Source organism: Citrus clementina, unplaced genomic scaffold (assembly GCF_000493195.1).
Source record: "Citrus clementina cultivar Clemenules unplaced genomic scaffold, Citrus_clementina_v1.0 scaffold_8, whole genome shotgun sequence".
In the NCBI taxonomy this organism is placed as follows: domain Eukaryota; kingdom Viridiplantae; phylum Streptophyta; class Magnoliopsida; order Sapindales; family Rutaceae; genus Citrus; species Citrus x clementina.
The window spans coordinates 7753524-7772113 of NW_006262022.1; the positions used below are offsets into that span (position 1 = coordinate 7753524).

Here is an 18590-nt window from a genome sequence, read left to right on the forward strand (position 1 = left end):
AGATCAATTAGCTATCACAAACGAAAACATGAACCAACTATGTATAGAATCAATTAATTTAAAGTTCTCAAGAATTACCTCTGCTCCAGAATTCTTGGAATCATCTTCTCCTTATGAATTTCCACTAAGCTTGGGACAATTACGAACAGCAACTCCGTCGAATGCAGATGGAAATGGGATCTGATAACCCGCAGGCCAAATGTTGGCGAGGTTTGGTAAATCTGTCAGTTCCAACTCCCGAAGTTCATTCATAACAATTTCATTGTAATCCGTGACGTCTGCTCCATCTTTATGCCAGAATACTTCTTCTAATTCATCATTAGCTTCTATGAATAGGTACTTCAGTTTTTGAAGACTTGGAGCTACGCTGATATGAAATAGACGCTTTAGTTTGGGGCAATAACCGACAGAGATCCTTTTGAGTTTTGGGAAATATACAGGTTGGAGATGATCCTCATCAATGATTTGTTCTAATTCTGAGCAATTCCAAACATATAACCCCTCCAATTGCAACAGATTTCGAGCAAGTTGTTGATGAGAAGAGACGTCTCAGTGTAGTGCACCCGTCCACTCTTAAATAGGTAAGACTTTGCAGGCTAAAATTATGCGTGGGACCTTCATGATATAATAATACTTGCATTTCTCGAAGGTTATATGTAGAGAAGAGAACTAAGGTAAACGTGATATATGGTGGATTATATTGAAATTAGATTACTTTAGAAATTTTTAAACAAAAAAATAAATAAGCCTCAGAGTTCGTTGTGCCCCAAGGAGCCCAGTGGGTTTCAAGTAGTGGGTTCAAAATTTGGAGGCAAGGGTCCAAAAAAATAAATTTGAGTTTTGTTCATCCCTTGCTCACTTTTTTTTTTTAAATTTTAAAAATGAGCTTGTTGTGAATTGCGAGTGAAGACATGCAGATACCGTCTTTGTTTCACCGGCTCTTTAGAACAAGGTTATTATTATTTGGCACGATAAGCCCTTAGCACCATATTGATTAGAGTGTGTTCATGAGGTGTGGATTCCCCCCTCATGATTTAATTGGCATTAATAATGAATAATGAATATTTAGCCCATGGTGTATGTTAATACGGATCCAGATACCTAAGTACGTCATTTCAATAGATTTCTCTTCAATTTATTCTCGCCATTTCAATTCCAATTTTAGAATAATCTAAGTCACTTTCACCACAAATCCAACCACCCTCATACAAAATCAATTCTATATATAATTAAAATCCACCTCCTCGTGGGATCGACACTCGTCACCATTAATCTATTCTACAATAGATTTGTGCACTTACGAGTTCAATAAAATTTGCACAACAGTGATGAAAATTGAAAAGCCACCCATAATAACAGTTAAAAAGAGTATTAGAGATTAGAAGACTTTAACATCCTATGCACGTGCACTCATGATAAAATTTGACGGGTTTCAAGATTATTACCCCTTTCTTTCTTTAATCAATATTCTAATAAAATAATACCATAATTCTCAAATAATATCCTAACATATTTTTTTCTTCAAGTGTTCATCATAATACTCACCTATTAGATAATTAATTGAATCATATGTTAAATTATTTATTATTTTATCTTACTATATATCTAATGGATATAAATGACAATTTATTTGGTGTGGTAAAGCATGGGGTAAATTGAATAGTTTGTATGAGAATAATTTGAGGTTTGTATAATTTATATGAAGATAATCTGCAAAATATGTCAATTTTAAAAGAGCGATATTAGTAATCATAAATTTATCAATTTTTTTAATAAAGATTTTGTTTAAAAATTGGCTAACTGGGTTTCATGAGGAAAATAGAGGAGCATGAACGGCGCCACTTTTAATTTTTATTGTTGTTGTACAAATGAAATTTCAAAAGATGCATTAAATGGATCCATTTGAAATCGCAGGAGAGCAAAAGGGACTTACGTTGGACTTGAGATTGAAAAAATTAATTTTATTTTTAAAGTATGGTCAACAGTAATGACTTGGAGGTGATTCCTATTAATCAACCATCTTTAACTTAAAGAATTAATACAAATAAATGGCAAAAATAATATAATGAAACTTAATGTAATAAAAAATTGCATTAAAAGAGTCGGTACAAGCTCGCTATCTGTTCTGTTTCAACACCATTGTTAAAGAACTTGAGGATAAAGAAACTAATTTGAAGGAGGCACAAGATGGCATCAATGAAAGAGTAGAACAAGAACGACAAATACACAGCGCCATTGACATTGAGAAAGATGTAGAGAAGTGGCTGGCGGATGTAGTCAAAGAAATGGCCGATGTCCAAACGTTGAAAGCAAAGATAGCTGAAAAGAAGAGTTGTCTTAATGGATGGTGTCCTAATTGGGGTTGCCAATATTGGATGGGTAGAAAAGCATCAAAGGAGACTAGCAAGTTGTCTAATCTACATGACCGCGGCAAATTCAACACGGCTGCCCGTCCTAAACCTCTTCCATCAGACAAAGAAATGCCTATTCCAAGATTTGTTTCTTCTTTCGAGACTACAGAATCGGCTTGCAATCAGATCATTGAAGCACTGAAAAAAGACAACATAAAGATGGTGGGATTGCATGGTGTCGGCGGTGTAGGAAAGACGACATTAGCAAAAGTTGTGGGCAATCGACTTCGGCAAGAAAAGATTTTTGATGAGGTGGGGATAGCCACTGTATCTCAGGATCCAAACATAAAAAATGTTCAAAGTGAGCTGGTAGAGTCGTTAGGTCGGGCGTTAGATGAGGTTGATGAAAAGAAGAGAGCAGACCGACTGCGCTTGATGTTCTCTGAGAGTAAAGGCCGCAAGATACTCATAATCCTTGATGATGTCTGGAAAGAGCTCGACTTGGAGACAGTAGGTATTCCCGCCAATTGCTGCAAAATCCTTCTAACTACTCGTCTGCAGCAAGTTTGTGATCGCATGGGTTGTGACACGCGGATTAAACTAGATGCTCTAGACCAAGCAGAAGGATTGAATTTACTAAGAGAGCATGCTGGCATTGATGTTGCTGATAAAGCCTTGACTGATGTTTCAAAACGAGTTGCTGATGAATGTAAGGGGCTGCCTTTAGCTATTAAAGCTGTTGGAAGTGCACTAAGAGGAAACACCGCTGATCAATGGAATCTAGCACTAGAAAAACTACAAAATGCAAAGCTCGATAAAATAGAAGGTATTGATAAGGATTCCCAGGATGTTTACGGTTGTCTCAAATTTAGTTATGATTATTTGAATGGTGAGGATTCCAGGTCGTGCTTCTTGTTGTGTTCGCTGTTTCCACAAGATTATAAGATTGATTTGGAGGATTTGCTTGGATATGCAGTGGGGTTGGTTTGGTATCAAGCTGAGTCAATCGAAAAAGCCAGAAGCCTACTGCGTGGAACGATCAAAGGACTCAAAGATTCTTCATTGCTGTTAGACACTGATGATGACAGATTTGTGAAAATGCATGACGTAGTTCGCGATGTAGCCTTATGGATAGGCTCAGAGGAGAAGAAATTTTTTACTAGTAAAGTTGTCATTGGATTGGCGGAACGGGCAGTGGAAGAAGGCCTAAAACAATACAGAGGAATCTCTTTGGTGGGAAATGGAAGAGAAGAGCTTCCTAGTGGTTTGGAATGCCGTAGCCTTCATATTTTGCGATTGGAGAATACTGAATATGACAACAAATTGCAAGTTCCAGAACATTTTTTTAAAGAGATGCCAGCATTGAAAGTTGTTACTATAATAGGTGGAGTCCTTTCACTTAAATCTCTTCAATTCCTCACCAACCTCCAGGTTTTGCAGTTGATTCGATGTGAGGTGACTGACGCGTCTTTCCTTGGAAAGTTGGAGGGACTTCAAATACTTTATCTCAAGATGTCTCGCATTGAAATTCCAGATGGATTGGGGGTTAAACTTAGGATATTGAAACTTCTGTATATTGATACTTGCTCCATTTCTCCCATTACGATAAATGAATTTGTTCAATTAGAAGAATTTTATGGTCTGATAAAAAATTGGGCAGTTCAAGGGATGAGTTCAGAAGAAAGTTCCGCTAGGCATGCTGAGTTGAACCCCCGACCCGACGGATCCGTTGTATGTCTTCGAAAGAACTTTTCATTTCCGAAATTACAAAGGTATAGCATCAGTGAAGTTGACAGCTTTGAATATACAATTGATAGAATACTAACCATAGAAATAGAATACTAATTTTTCTCAAACAAACCGATGTCACTGCTATATCACTTCACATGATCTCTTTCAACGAATTTCTTTTTCTTTTTTACAAATTCCTTACTTTCACAGCGTATAATTATTTTATAAGTTTGCATGTGTAAAATATTTGTAGGGATTTTTTTTTTGAAGTATTTGTCACTTAATTGTCAATTTGACAATCCTAGCTGCTAACAAATTTTAATTACATCAAGTTATTTATTTATTTGTCTCAGAAATTAAGAATTCTAGAAGTAAGCGAATGCTTCCATTTGCGTGACACAATTGACGCTCTGTTGAAGCATGGCTTTGAAAATTTGGAAACATTGTATATTGGAGATCTTGGAGTACAGGTGGTATTTCAAGCGGAAGCTATTATCGCTGAGGGACAAGAAAACAAACTATTCCCATGTTTGAAGAGGTTGTACTTGACAAATCTTCGAGAACTGCAAGTATTATATCATGAAGGTCCTACACATAATTTTAGCCTGCAAAATCTTACTTATTTAACCGTAAGCAGCTCCCCTAAGCTGAGACGTCTCTTCTCATCAACACTTGCTCGAAATCTGTTGCAATTGGAGAAGTTGGAAATTTATAATTGTTGGGAATTAGAGCAAATCATTGCTGAGGATGAGGATGAGGAGCATCTCCAACCTGTATGTTTCCCAAACTTCAGAGAGATCTCTATCAGATATTGCCCCAAACTAAAGCATCTATTTCATATCAGCGTAGCTCCAAGTCTTCAAAAACTGAAGAACCTATACATAGGATTTAATGATGAATTAAAAGAAGTATTCTGGCATAAAGATGGAGCAGACGTCACGGATACGGATTACAATGAAATTGTTATGAATGAACTTTGGGTGTTGGAACTGAGAGATTTACCAAACCTCACCAACTTTTGGCCTGCGGGTTATCAGATCCCATTTCCATCTGTATCCAGTGAAGATGTTCATTATTGTACTGACTTTAGGGTTGTTCATAATTGTCCCAGGCTTCCTGAAAATTCAGAAGTGGATCCATTTTTTGCAGATTCATTATTCCCAGAATTCTGAAGCACAGGTCAACTCTTGAGAACTTTAGTTAATTGATTCTATACATAGTTGGTTCACATTTTCGTTTGTGATAGCTAATTGATCTATCTTAAAATCAAAATTTCTCTTTCAATATATATATGTGTTATATATATATATGTGTTATATTATATATGGCAGCGAACATAAATGACTTTAAAAAATTCCAAAAATCCAAAAAAAAAAAAGGCTTTGTTCAGCGTGTTCAGTTCAAGCTTTGTTCTATACTTGCTCTGCAGATGGATGGTTAATATTTAGTGCGTGCTCAAATTGTGAAGACTAAAGTTTCAAGACTTTGCTGTATGTATCTCAGGATTTGCTCAACTTCAAAATTCACCTATTCTGTTTGTGATAATTGTTTCTTCAATTGTTTAAATTTTGACAATTGCTGGCTAAATTGATGGCCTTTTCGATGGCCATTAATTGGGCTAATTTAGTAGTAGCACGCATTTTCTAGACGGCGAAGAAAGTGTGTAATGTCGTGACAGCAATAATTTTTATTTTTTAGGATGAGTGGCTACAAATGTGTCTTTCGCATTCTCTGGTACCCCGTACCTTTTGACAGCCACGCATTCTTCTTGGCTCGTGGAAACTGGAAACTGGAAACTCATTTTCACAAATAAGACTTTGCTTTTATGCTACAAGTGCTTTTAATAATTATTTTGTTAGGAGAATCGGTGCTTGCTTTGGAGCCCAACCCATCAAGAAATATTAGTGAAATTTTTAGACTTTGCTTTCTAAACCGCGAAGAAAGTGTGTGGCGACAGCAATAATTTTTATTTTTCAAAATGTTTTTTTTAATGGTATTTAAGTTCCTTTTTTCTATTTTTTTCTCAAAACATTTCAATCATTTTTCGTTTCACAAATCATTCAATTATGGATAGGGTTATTTACACTCTAAATATTACTTTGAACATTCCACTACTCTACACACTCATACACCATTTATAGAAAAATTAAATTTTATTTTATATACTCTTTAAAATTCAAATAATATCCTAACTTCAACTATTTAAGTTATCAAAATTTATTTCATAAATGGTACAATGATAACATGATAATATTTTATAAATAGTACTAAAAAAAAAAAGATAAAGAAGGAGATGAAGAAGAAGGGCCAAAGCAAATACATAAAAAAATTTCTTTTATATTACTTTTTTTTATTTTATTTTTAAAAATAAAAAATAAAACACATACTTTGGTCAAAATTTTTTTCAAAATTAATTTTCTCATTGTTCATCTAAATATTAATTAGATGAACACATGAAGCCACCAAATGAAGCCACACTTGGCTTCATAAATAAGAAATAGCTAGCTGCTTGCTTCCTCGAGATCACATGCATGTTTGACTAATTTGCTTCTGTTGCTTCACTTGCCACCTCATGCTTGACGCCTCTTTCTTTTTTGCTTTATTCGTGAATATATATATATATATATATATATAAGGTTTAAATACAATGGAGGCTACTTCATTTTTCATATTTTTGGAGAAGCCGAAATCAAAAGCAAAACAGAGAGAAGAAAAAGAAATTGGGAGAAAGAAAGAAGAGGCAAGGAAAAGAGAAAGAAAAAGAAAAGACGAAAAGAAATAAAAGAAAACAGAGAAGCCAAGAGTGAAGAAAAATAGAAAAAGGAAGGAAAAATAGAAAGGAGACTAAGAAGCCGAGAGTCAAAAAGAAGTTGAAAAGAGAAATTGAGAAGAAACTTTAAGGAAATGAAACTAGGCAGTTAGATTGATATCTAGTGAATTATTGGGCGATAGATATATAAAGTTCGAATAGTTATATTATAGTTTTCATGTTACGTATCGGGTTTTATATTAATTATAATAGTTAATTTTTGAACCATGTGTTTTAGGAGAAATTCATGTTTCCAGAAACCCACAAGAGCTTGAATGAACCCGAGAGTGAATTAGACTTTGTGAATAGATACTATTATTACTATTGTGCATTCTATGAAGCATTTATGTTTGATAGTATAATTTAATATCATGTTATAATTATATGCACGCATTTTATATATTTGATTGAGTCATAAGATGTAATTGCCAACCACCATATATATATTCTTCCCCATCGGCTCTACACATGTAGATTGAGAGTTAGATCACTCTACCCATTCAATGTGGTTAAATTAAGCTAGTATTGAGAGGTTTTTCCCCTGCCCTACTCATGCGATAATGATACTGGTGAGTATTAAGAGTTATTTTCCATGGGTACTATTTGTTGCAGTTTTGCCATTTATATATGTATGATTTTATGTCATAGATTATGTATGAGCTCTAGTGTTTTACTTTATTTATATATATATAATTATATTCACTCACTGAATCGTAAACTCACTATTTTTCTATTTATCTCATTTTTTCTAGGTCTCAGCTGGATTTCATATAGTTCGATTTTTAATTAATTGAGGTTAGGCCATGACACACATTATTGCATGACTTGCATTTTGAGCACGTTTATGTCCATATGTATATATTTAAGATATATGTGTATATAGTGAGTTTAAAATTGTACGAAATTTGAATATGTTTTCAGATGAGACACATATGTTATAAACATTATTATATGTTTATAGTAAAGGCCCGAGGCCATTTTTATATATCCATGAATTAGTTTATGTCGTGAGTTTTAAATATTAAACCGCGTGATTTGCCTCGAATCCGACATATGGGTCGGGCGGGTCGTGTCATTCATCCACCATGATTTTACAATTTATATTATTCATCCAAAATATCTTTAATTTCCAATAGAAAATTGACAAAATCATAGCAAATAGATCATTTTGCTCTTAAAAATTAATTTAACGTAAAAAGACAAAGGAAAATTATCAACCACATATTTTTAGTTTACCCTGTTATTGAAAACACTAAAAAATTTGAATTTATTTAATTTTTTACTCTAGATTTATAATTGATATCAACTACCCACCCAAAATGTTAACACTGTTAGAATATTTTATAGAATTTAAATAAAGGTCACTTTATCCTTGGATTCAAGGGCATTTTTCAATTTGCACCATAAGTATTTATTTATTTAAAGTTATAAGTGTTTTTCATTTTTTTATTATTTAATTATTTTTAGTAGATTTTTTGAGATTAAATAAATTATTTTGCCTCCACTAATAAAAACCTAAATTTTGAGCTATTTTTTTAAAATGTTAGAATGTCTAAAATATTATTTATTTATTAAATAATATTATTTTATTCTTTCATAACATAATTTTTAAAAAATTATTTATTAAAATAATTTTTTAATTTTTAATAAAAACTACCAATGAGAATCAAATGACTACAATTTGTTTTTAAAAAAATATACAAATAAAAACATTAATTAAATAAACTTTATTTAAAAAAGTTATACTAAATAGAACCTTAGGCTACAAAAACTTATTTTAAGCCCAACTAAATTGAAATAATTTCTCAATAAACATTATTTATTAAATATAATAGCCTCGTATTTAATTGTTTCTTCATATAATAATAATAATAATAATAATAATAATAATAATAATAATAATAAATCCCTCTATAATGCCATCATTTTTTTACAGCATTATCAATATTCTCTTTAACAAAAAAACTCATAAATATCAAAATCCAATCTTAATTCAATTTGGCACGTAGTCCTGGTTTTGCGTTTGTATGAAAAGACTACAAATGTACGTGCCCGTACACATCTCCAATATTAATTGATCGTCGTGATGATCATCAATCGCGGCGTTTCGTGGCATCCAACCGAAACTTAAATATCAGGAAAAAAAAAATTAAACAAAAAACGGTTCACACTTTCCATTGAACTCTTGCAAATTAAGCAACTCTATCTACATCGTTGTTATTATTATTATTATGTTTTTGTTGCATTATTGTGAAAAAATCAAGGGACTATGGAGAAAAAGAGATGATGGGATCTTTTCTTTCAACACCCCTTCTGTATGCAGCAATCAATTAATCAGAAATTCCATTTTCTTTTATTTTCCGTTTAGTTTTTCTTTAATTATCAGAAATAAGCCACTTCGGCCTTGGCCGAAGTGGTGGGCTGCTGCCCTCACAAGCAGCGGTTCTAGCCCCCACAAAAGCATTGTGGGGGCTAAATGTTCTTTATATCCTTCTCCCTTGCGAAATGCAAGTGGAGTATGGACATCCTCTCCTGTGAGGGGTTATTTGTATTGGGCATGTACTTCATAGAATTCATTGTAATAATGTAAGTCCCAATCATGTATATTTGATTGTAAATATCAGTGTAATACCTCTGCTACAATAAGCAGTTGTTGTAAATATCTGTGTAATGCAGTAATCTGATGATTAATCAGTCTCAAAAAAAAAAAAAATTATCAGAAATATTAACTTAAGTTACTGGTTTATTAATTGGAATTTTTATCCCCCTTCACAGAATGGTTTTTGGTTATGCTTACCCTGCATATGAGTGCTTTAAAGCAGTAGAGAAGAACAAGCCAGATATTGAACAGCTCCTGTTATGCTTACACTATTAACACTATTAACTATGAAGAAGCATCACAAATCTAAAGAAAATCATAATCTATTAAATTAATGACGAGTTATCTTAAAGTTCAATCTAATTGATTTTACCATTTATAGTGGAAGCAACCAGTCAAGTGCTCAATTTTTAAAGGATTAAATTATTTACACTGTAAAAATTATTCTAAACATTTATTATTTCATACAACCATTCACTTAATTTTAAAAATTAAGATTATATTTTTTTTACTTTTTTAATTTGAATAGATCTTAATTAAATGAAAGTCTAAATAGCTCTGAATGTATATGCTTGAGGACATGTTTGTTTTTTTATGACTAAATATAAGTGTTAAATTATTTGTCTTATAAGCAAAAAAAAAAATGAATTATGATATTTTGACATTTATGTCCCTATAAGTATTAATATATATTTGATAAGTTAAAGATGGTAAGTAAATTAAAATCATTTTATTATTAATTATAAAATATCTATTTTTTTCAATATATACAATGTTACAGCTAAAAAAGGTACAATGTTAATTACATTATTTGTGTGTATGATATGATTTTTTTTTTCGTTTAATCACACAAGTTGACATAGAATCAATTAACAATTTCAAGTAAAATAGCATTTTACATATATTATTAATTGTAAAAGTTAAAATAATTAAGGAATAAAAACAACAGCTACATCCTAGCCCATTAATTTTTGTTAAAAGTTTTGTTCAAAATGATTGTTATAAAAAAATAGTTGTTATAAAAAAAGAGCCCGAGATGAGTATACGACTTAACGGCAATTGGAAAGAGTAAAATAAAAATTAGTTATGTTTGATTGGAAATAAGTGTATTAAATAGGGGTATTTTTGAGATATTATAGTGATTTTTGTTCAAACTTTTTTTAATTCAGATAAAAATCCAGTTATTTAACTTTTTTCTATTAAGTGGTATATTCTAGAATTTAGATAAAATACGAAAAACAAACTAGTAAACTTAAAAAAAATGTCTGACTTCATACATTTAAAAATCAAGCTTTAAGTTTTACTTTATACACTTTTTAAAATATCTAAAAAAAATCCTGACTAATTAAATCATTTTAGTTAATTTGTAAATAAATTCTTTTTAACACAATTTGAATTTCTTGAAATCGTGTTTTTTCCTCCTTCTGATTTTATTGTGTTAAACAAATCAAATGGCTTCTGCTACGGATGTTTTTCCCGTGCATTTGGTTTATTTCCCTTTAAACTGTTGCACGTTGCAACTCTTCAGCAAGAGAGTTTACTCATCTCGTTTTCATTCGATTGAATCAAGAGACAATTGTCTAAAACTGTAAGATTAAGTAAATAAATAAACTCGAACACAAGTTTAGTTATTATTATGAACCAGAAGTTTTAAGTATGAGAATTATAAATCAGTATTACATTAGTTATAATAGATTATTCATTTGTTCATAACATTAATTCATGTGATGAGAATTTTTGAAATAAATTATTTTATTTAAATAAAAGTATTCAAAGTAATTTTAAAATATAAATACCCTATTTATTTAAAAAATTACTATATTAGGCATGCGAAGGCTACATTCAATTGGATTGACACTCAACCCTCCCAATAACAAAAAATACAGGTATAGAAAAAACTCAACTGAGGACATGTTAAAAAGATTTTTATTTATTTTTAGTACATATCATGTGTGAGAAAAGAGAGCAAATTAGTAAGGGGTCATTAAAAATTTAAAATGGTGACATCCCAATGATAGAGACTGGGGCATAATTAACTAAAAAATTTATAGTAAAATTTGCTTCACGATACACATGATTTATGGTGATGTTCCAGTCTCGCTTCATTAACGTAAGTTCATAAACAAAAAAGAATGCTATTTTTTAACATAAGCTCAGGATTAAAAAATAAACAACCACATTTAAGATTTAAAACACAAGTTGCCTTAAATTAACTCGATTACATGTGTCTATTTGAAATTATTAAAAATAAATTCTATTTTTCCCGCTATCCCTATCACTTTGCCAACGTGTTATTCTCACATTGGCCTGATTTGCAGCCTCGAATTGACTACAGCTAGGGATGGAAAAAATCTCCACGGGGACGGGTACCCTTGGGGATTTTCCCCATTCGGGGAGGGTACGGGGATAATTTTATATCCAATTTTTTATTCGGGGAGGGGACAGGGAAAATTTTTTACCCAATTTTTTATTCGGGGACGGGACGGGGATGAGGTGGAATCCCCATCCCCTACCCATTTCCCCATTTTAATTTTTAATTTTATTTTTATTTTTAAAATTACTAATAAATAAATAACAAAATTATAAATATTGACAAAATATGAGTGGAATTTTGGGTGTGGCATGTATCTTTGATCCAAGGTATAAAAAGAAGTTCATTGAATATTACTTTTCTATGGTTTATGGTGGTGTTAAAGAGTTGTATGTTGGGAAAGTGGTCACCTTTTGTCGGGAATTAGTGGAAGAGTATCAATTGAAGTTTTCACCAACTGTTTATTGCTTTGATTATACTAGTAGTAGTTCTTCTATTAGATCTACAGGGGATTCTTATAAGAAAGCAACCAAATGGATTACAAGTTTTGATGATTATGTAAACAATGGAGATTGTGCAGTTGTTGCAGATGAATTAGATTCATATTTGGATGAAAAAGTTATACCCCGGATGGAAGATTTTAATATTTTGAGTTGGTGGAAGACAAATGCTAATAGGTATCCTACATTAGCTCGAATTGCTAGAGATATTTTGGCAATTCCAATTACAACAGTTGCTTCTGAATCAGCTTTTAGCACCGGTGGTAGAGTTGTGAGCCCACACCGTAACAAATTTCATCCAAGCACATTGGAGGCCTTAATGTGCTGTTAAAATTGGTTACGAGCTTACAATAGCAGTATGAGTTTATTTTACATTGTAATTATATTATACAGTTATTAATATTTGCACTTATAAGTTACGTTACTTATATCATTTTCATTGTTTTAGGTTTGAAATATGAGGCTATCTCTCAATTTGCCACATTTCTCGAGGAAGAACAGGACGAGCAGGAGGTAAATAGTTTTATTAAAAATATTAATTAAGTATATACATTTATTTCATTTATTTTATTGCCGATATAAAAAATAATTTTTTTCTTTTTATTGTAGGATTATGAAGATTGAGACATTGATAAAGATAATTATTTTAATAATTTATATTTTGAATGTGACTTTGTAATGGATCAATATTAATGTAAGGTATATTTTAAACTTTATTTTTATCTGAATTTTTTATTTTAATATGATTAATTTAAAATCGAAAATAAAAAAATGTATTAGACTATTAATTATTCGGGGACCGAGGACCCTCGGGGATCCCCTGTTATTATTCGGGGAGGGGATGGGAATTCTCTCAAGCAATTCTGACGGGGACAGGGAGGAGACGGGGACATACACAAAATATCGGGGATAGGTATAGGGAGATTGGTCCCCTCCCCTCCCCTCCCCATTGCCATCCCTAATTACAGCAGATTAAAAAGATCATGTACTGAAATCGACAAAATAAAAAATCGGGTGCGTACCAGGCAATACAGACCAGCCACAAACTTTTATTGGATGATTGCCACGTAACGAAGAATCAACGGTCCAAACGAGCTGGGAACTGACTGAGCCTGCGCTGTAAAGTCCATGCGGCATGCAGATACGGGCCAACCAAAAGTGAAAAGCAGACTCAATCAACCCGGCCTCCGCTGGTCTCATCTCTTCTCGTCTCATCCTCTACGATCTAAACCTCTTTTACAGGAGGCCCTCAAACCGTCCCACGTGTCCTGACCACACATAGATTTGTGTGGTCACTAGGGATGGCAATGGGGAGGAGAGGGGAGGGGACCAATCTCCCCGTATTTATTCCCAATATTTTGTGTATGTCCCCGTCCCTTCCCCGTTCCCGTCAGAATTATTTGAGAGAATCTCCATCCTCTCCCCGAATAATAACAGGGGATCCCCGAGGGTCCCCGATCCCCGAATAATTAATACATTTTTTTTTTGTTTTTGATTTTGAGTTAATGATATTAAAATAAAAAATTTAAATAAAAGTAAAGTTCGAAATATATCTTACATTAATATCCATTACAAAAGTCACATACATTAAATTAATAAGTAACGCAGCATGCAAGGGATACAAACTTCTTTTACAAACTATCATGAACAAATTAATAGTCTAATACAAAATTGTTACAAATAAAATTGAATTTAGATTCAAAATTAAATTTTTCAATGGTGGCGTGGACACTTTATAAATGTGGACTATTCCCTTTACAACACAATAGTTAAATCGGAGCAAATCAAGAGCAAATATTAGATTAGATTAGATTAGATATTAAAATTTTGATTCGCTGTGGGCAATTATAACATCTAAAAATAAATAAAAAATAGATTTAAGTTTAAAATATTTAAATAATATTAAAATTAAAAAATTTTGGACTAATAGAATTTACTCGGTCTTTTTAATGTCTTAAATAAAAATTTAAGACTTTAATTAGTTAATTAGGCCTAAAAGTTTAATAATATAAATATTTTGATATTTTTTATTTTTACCAATATTTATAATTTTATAATTTATTTACTAGTAATTTTAAAAAATTAAAATAAAATTAAAAATTAAAATGGGGAAATGGGTAGGGGATGGGGATTCCACCTCATCCCCGTCCCCTCCCCGAATAAGAAACTGGATAAAAAAATTTCCCCATCCCTTCCCCGAATAAGAAATTGGGTATGAAATTATCCTCATACCCTCCCCGAATGGGGAAAATCCCCGAGGGTACCCGTCCCCGTGGGGATTTTTGCCATCCCTAGTGGTCACCAACCTCTGTCCTTATCTCTCTCTATTTCTATGGACGTGTTTGACCTCATTTTTCAAAGTGCTTGTCACAATGAAACGATGAAAATAAAATATGTTAATGGATCAATAACATGTTATGCTTATTTAATTGAGATATTTATTGATGTATCACAAATTATTTAAGGGTATTAATTAATTTTATTATTAATTATTAGCCTATCACCACTCTCTAGATTACTCATAAAATAGCACATCAATTAATATCTTAATTAAATATCTAAAGTGAATAAACATAATAATTAATCTATCATAATTCAATTAAACAATTTACTAAAAATATTCTCATACAACTCACATCAGCTGCTGTTAAAATGACAAAATTTTTGAAAAATTATATTTTGCGAATGACAAGCTAAATAGATAATATTCAGAAAGATAAAAGTTTAAGACAAGTGAGAGTTGTTCTTTATGATTTATGCAAGTCAACATTTATCCGTTTATACATTAATTTTGTTTGAATATAAACTCAATTAAGACAGGTTCAATGCACTATTTTCTCATGCTTAAGACATGTTCAATGAATATAAAAGTAAATTCAATATTTGAGATTTTATTTTAAATTTCTTTTTATATGGATGATGTAACTTTTCACGTACATGTATAAGTAGATATATTTCGAGTTTGGGGTAAATATCTCAATTTTATTATATTGTATAACAAGTATAAAGATGCTACAAGTAAATATAGCATATCATAAATTAAAAGATGTTTATTTAGTTATGATATTTAATTTTTATCTTAACTTATGTATTGACAATTAAAATTTATTATTTGAGTTAAAAATAACAAGACTCGGTAATTATTTATCACTTAAATTAATTACACAATGATACATTATTTATTATATTAGTTAAAATATATATTAACTTTCCTTTTAAATAAGTGTAATATTATTATAGTAAAAGAAAGAGAGAGTAATGCACGTTGAAAATAATACTAAATTAAATGAAACCAAACCAAACGGGGCCCACACTTTAGTTTCTAAAAACATACATTATCTAACGACTACGGCTCTCCCTTTTTTTTTCATATAAAAGTGAGCCAAAAGAGTTAATTAGACGCCGGGGAAGAAGAAGGCAACGGGAGGGACTCGCCCAATACCAAAGGCAACTCTTGTGATTCACGAGACTCTCAACAAAACAAAAGGCAAAGGCAAAAGCAAATCCACAAACCTAAAACCCTAGCTTCACGAGAATCATCACAAGAAGATTAATGGAGACAGCTGAAAGTACAAGCTCGATGAAGCAGCAGCAGCAAGTGCTGGACGGTTCAAATATAATGAAGTTGGTTGGAAATGAGGAGGTGTTTAGCAGCTTTGTTGATCATAAGTTCCAAGAACTTGACAGAGACAGAGATGGTCAGCTCTCTGTGAAGGAGCTTCAGCCTGCTGTTGCTGATATTTGTGCTGCTCTTGGCTTGCCTGCTCAGGGCTCTTCTCCTGACTCTGATCACATCTACTCCGAGGTTCATTTCTACGCGAACCCCATTTCATTTTTTTTATATTCTTACCGTACCTATGATGCTTTAACTGCTAGCTTAATTTTTAAAAGTACAATAATTTGATTACTGCATAAGTCTTTTTTTTAATTTATATTCAAGGGGCAGTGATTTCATCCGACACCTGTTATAGGAATAGTTATTTTTATTTTTATTTGACAGCTAGTGATTTTATTTCCGTAATTTTATTTCCGTAATGGTTATTCTTAGCACACCAATAATACTACTACTTGTAGTCAGTTTCTTTTCTGTTTAATTGAACGAGCCTATATTACTTATACGTCAAGCCTGTGATTTCATTACACAACCCTATTTCAATCATAAGAATACAATTAATCTTTTTTTTTAAAGCAATAGTCTCATAGTTACTATTTACAACTGATCTGATCTGTTCCTTGAGTTTGATTTTTTTTTAAAAAAAAAATTCTCCCCTAATTGTAAGTTAGTGATATCGTATCCAAAGAACAAGTTAGAAAAAAAAAAAAAATAGAAAATATCATTTTTTTGGTTGCAAGCTCCAAAGCTAGCGAGAATAAGATAAAGATGTTACATAAGTGGTGAAGACTTTTGTGCTCTCCCTTACGTTTCAATTTTTTTCTTTTTTCTAGTAAGGTCAATTAAACTTATCTTTCAATGATGATAAATGAGCAAAAATTGTGTCATCATCAGATTATTTGACTGTCCTCTTATGTCATTCATATTTTTCAATTTGAAGAAAATTTATGAATTGAAAAGAAGGCGGTGCAATCTCTTCCTGGTTGGTGGGTACTGCACAGTCTAATCTTGATATAACATTTTGGTGATCTTAATTTCAATAGAACATAATTGTAGAAGGTCGGCTACTCAATTACGTTAACATATAAGCTGTCTAATGTTTCCATTTTCTGCGTAGTTAGCTCCATAATTATCCAACCTATTATTCAATTTTGGTCGGTGTATTGCGACTTTATAACTTTTGATTAGCTAGCCTTTTCTTTATTTCTTTTCTTATTGACTTTTTCAATGTTCTTGCTTTGTATATATCTCCATAGTTAAGGAGGAATCTAGTGACGAATGTTGTGGAACTTACTGCTTGTCTCTTTGGAACTTTATTGTTGTTCAAGAAATAATGTAAATGGGGACCAAAGTGAATTTGCTTTTTAATAATTTGCAATGAAGGTTTAAGTGAAGCCTCATGACTTTGCTTGCTGAACAAGTGATAATCTTGTACCTAATCTTCTAGTGTTCGGCCCAGCTCAGCACATATTATTTTTTATATGTTGGAACCAAAAAGTATGTGATGTTGGAATATTATTTCCTTTTAGGCGCACGATAAATGTGGAAGCAGTAAATTAAAGCATCATAGTCATGGCCGAAAAGCAGAGCAGGGATAAAGTACGAGGGTGGTCCTGTTGCTCTACATCAACTAGCCGATTGTGTGGCACAACCGCTAAAAGAGCAGCCTGTGATTGTTGCCCATAGTGAAAATATTTTTGATGGAAGTGGCATTAAGAGACTCTTGTCAAACAAGTTTGAATTAGACAAGGTGTGTCCTGTTTAAAACATGCTTTTGTGTCATATTTTGGAGTGCAGCATTATTATGGAAAAGCTTACTGAACTTCATCTCAAAATACAGACAAGGACTGCAGCTCTAGAGATTGTGCCAAAAGATCATAATGGGAAATTATCAAAGGACTATTTACGTGTAGCATTGGATGCAGTGGCCGCATCAGCTAGTTTACCCCGAATTGGTGCAGTCGCACAGGTATTCTTCATCAACTTGTGTTACAGACATTCCAACAATAATATTAGAAGACAATGCTGTTTGTATTACACAAGTTAGAGGAGGATATATAAAAGGAGATAAAACCGAACACATCTCACCAAAGTTCTTTTACGAACTTTTACACTCATGAGCTCCAGCAGAGAGAAAATTGATGTTAAATAGATATATTCCACTAATAATTTAGCGGTCTTTTTACTAAAGGTTTACCCACTTCAACCTAGGAAAAACTAGTTTATAGTATTGGCATGTGTCACCTCAGTAGATTATCAGGTAGTCTATAGTATTGGCATGCGTCAACTCAATAGATTACCAAATTGATGTTTGTCTATTTGATGGGAAGTATTCTACGTGCATAAATATCTAAGAGAAGAACTATAAAAAGTAGATACATGTGCTCTACACTCCTTTTTTCTATGACTAGTTTTTCTCATCTGAGATTTTATTGGTGAAGGCTTTTAATGAGAGTTATTTTAGGACCATATGAAAGTGGGGGACATTCAATGGAGAGTATTGTGTAACAATGGGTTTACTGCTTGTTGATGCAGGATTTTGGCACTTGAATTTTTAGTTGGTAGGGAATGATCTTGAGGTGCTTCTTTCCCTGATGAGCAGGGTTTTAGAGAACTAAACCTCCCCTTGGCAAACCCTTGCACACACAACAACCAGTCAGGGGACGCTGGTAGTTT

At 32.2% G+C, this 18590-nt stretch overlaps 2 protein-coding genes and 1 pseudogene across 2 annotated transcripts; all 3 read left to right on the forward strand.

Annotated features, from left to right (window-relative positions):
- LOC112096100 overlaps positions 1–18590 on the forward strand; it is a 61471-nt pseudogene that overhangs the window by 33252 nt on the left and 9629 nt on the right.
- Positions 1975–5254, forward strand: LOC18034592 (probable disease resistance protein At1g61300). Its single transcript, XM_024179737.1, has 3 exons — positions 1975–1984; positions 2101–4139; positions 4388–5254. The coding sequence occupies exons 1-3, from the start codon at positions 1975–1977 to the stop codon at positions 5252–5254; spliced, it is 2916 nt and encodes a 971-aa protein (XP_024035505.1).
- On the forward strand, positions 15708–18045 carry LOC112096101. Its single transcript, XM_024178914.1, has 3 exons — positions 15708–16106; positions 17444–17664; positions 17755–18045. Exons 1-2 carry the CDS (start codon positions 15855–15857, stop codon positions 17510–17512), a joined length of 321 nt encoding a protein of 106 aa, XP_024034682.1. The 5' UTR covers positions 15708–15854; the 3' UTR covers positions 17513–17664; positions 17755–18045.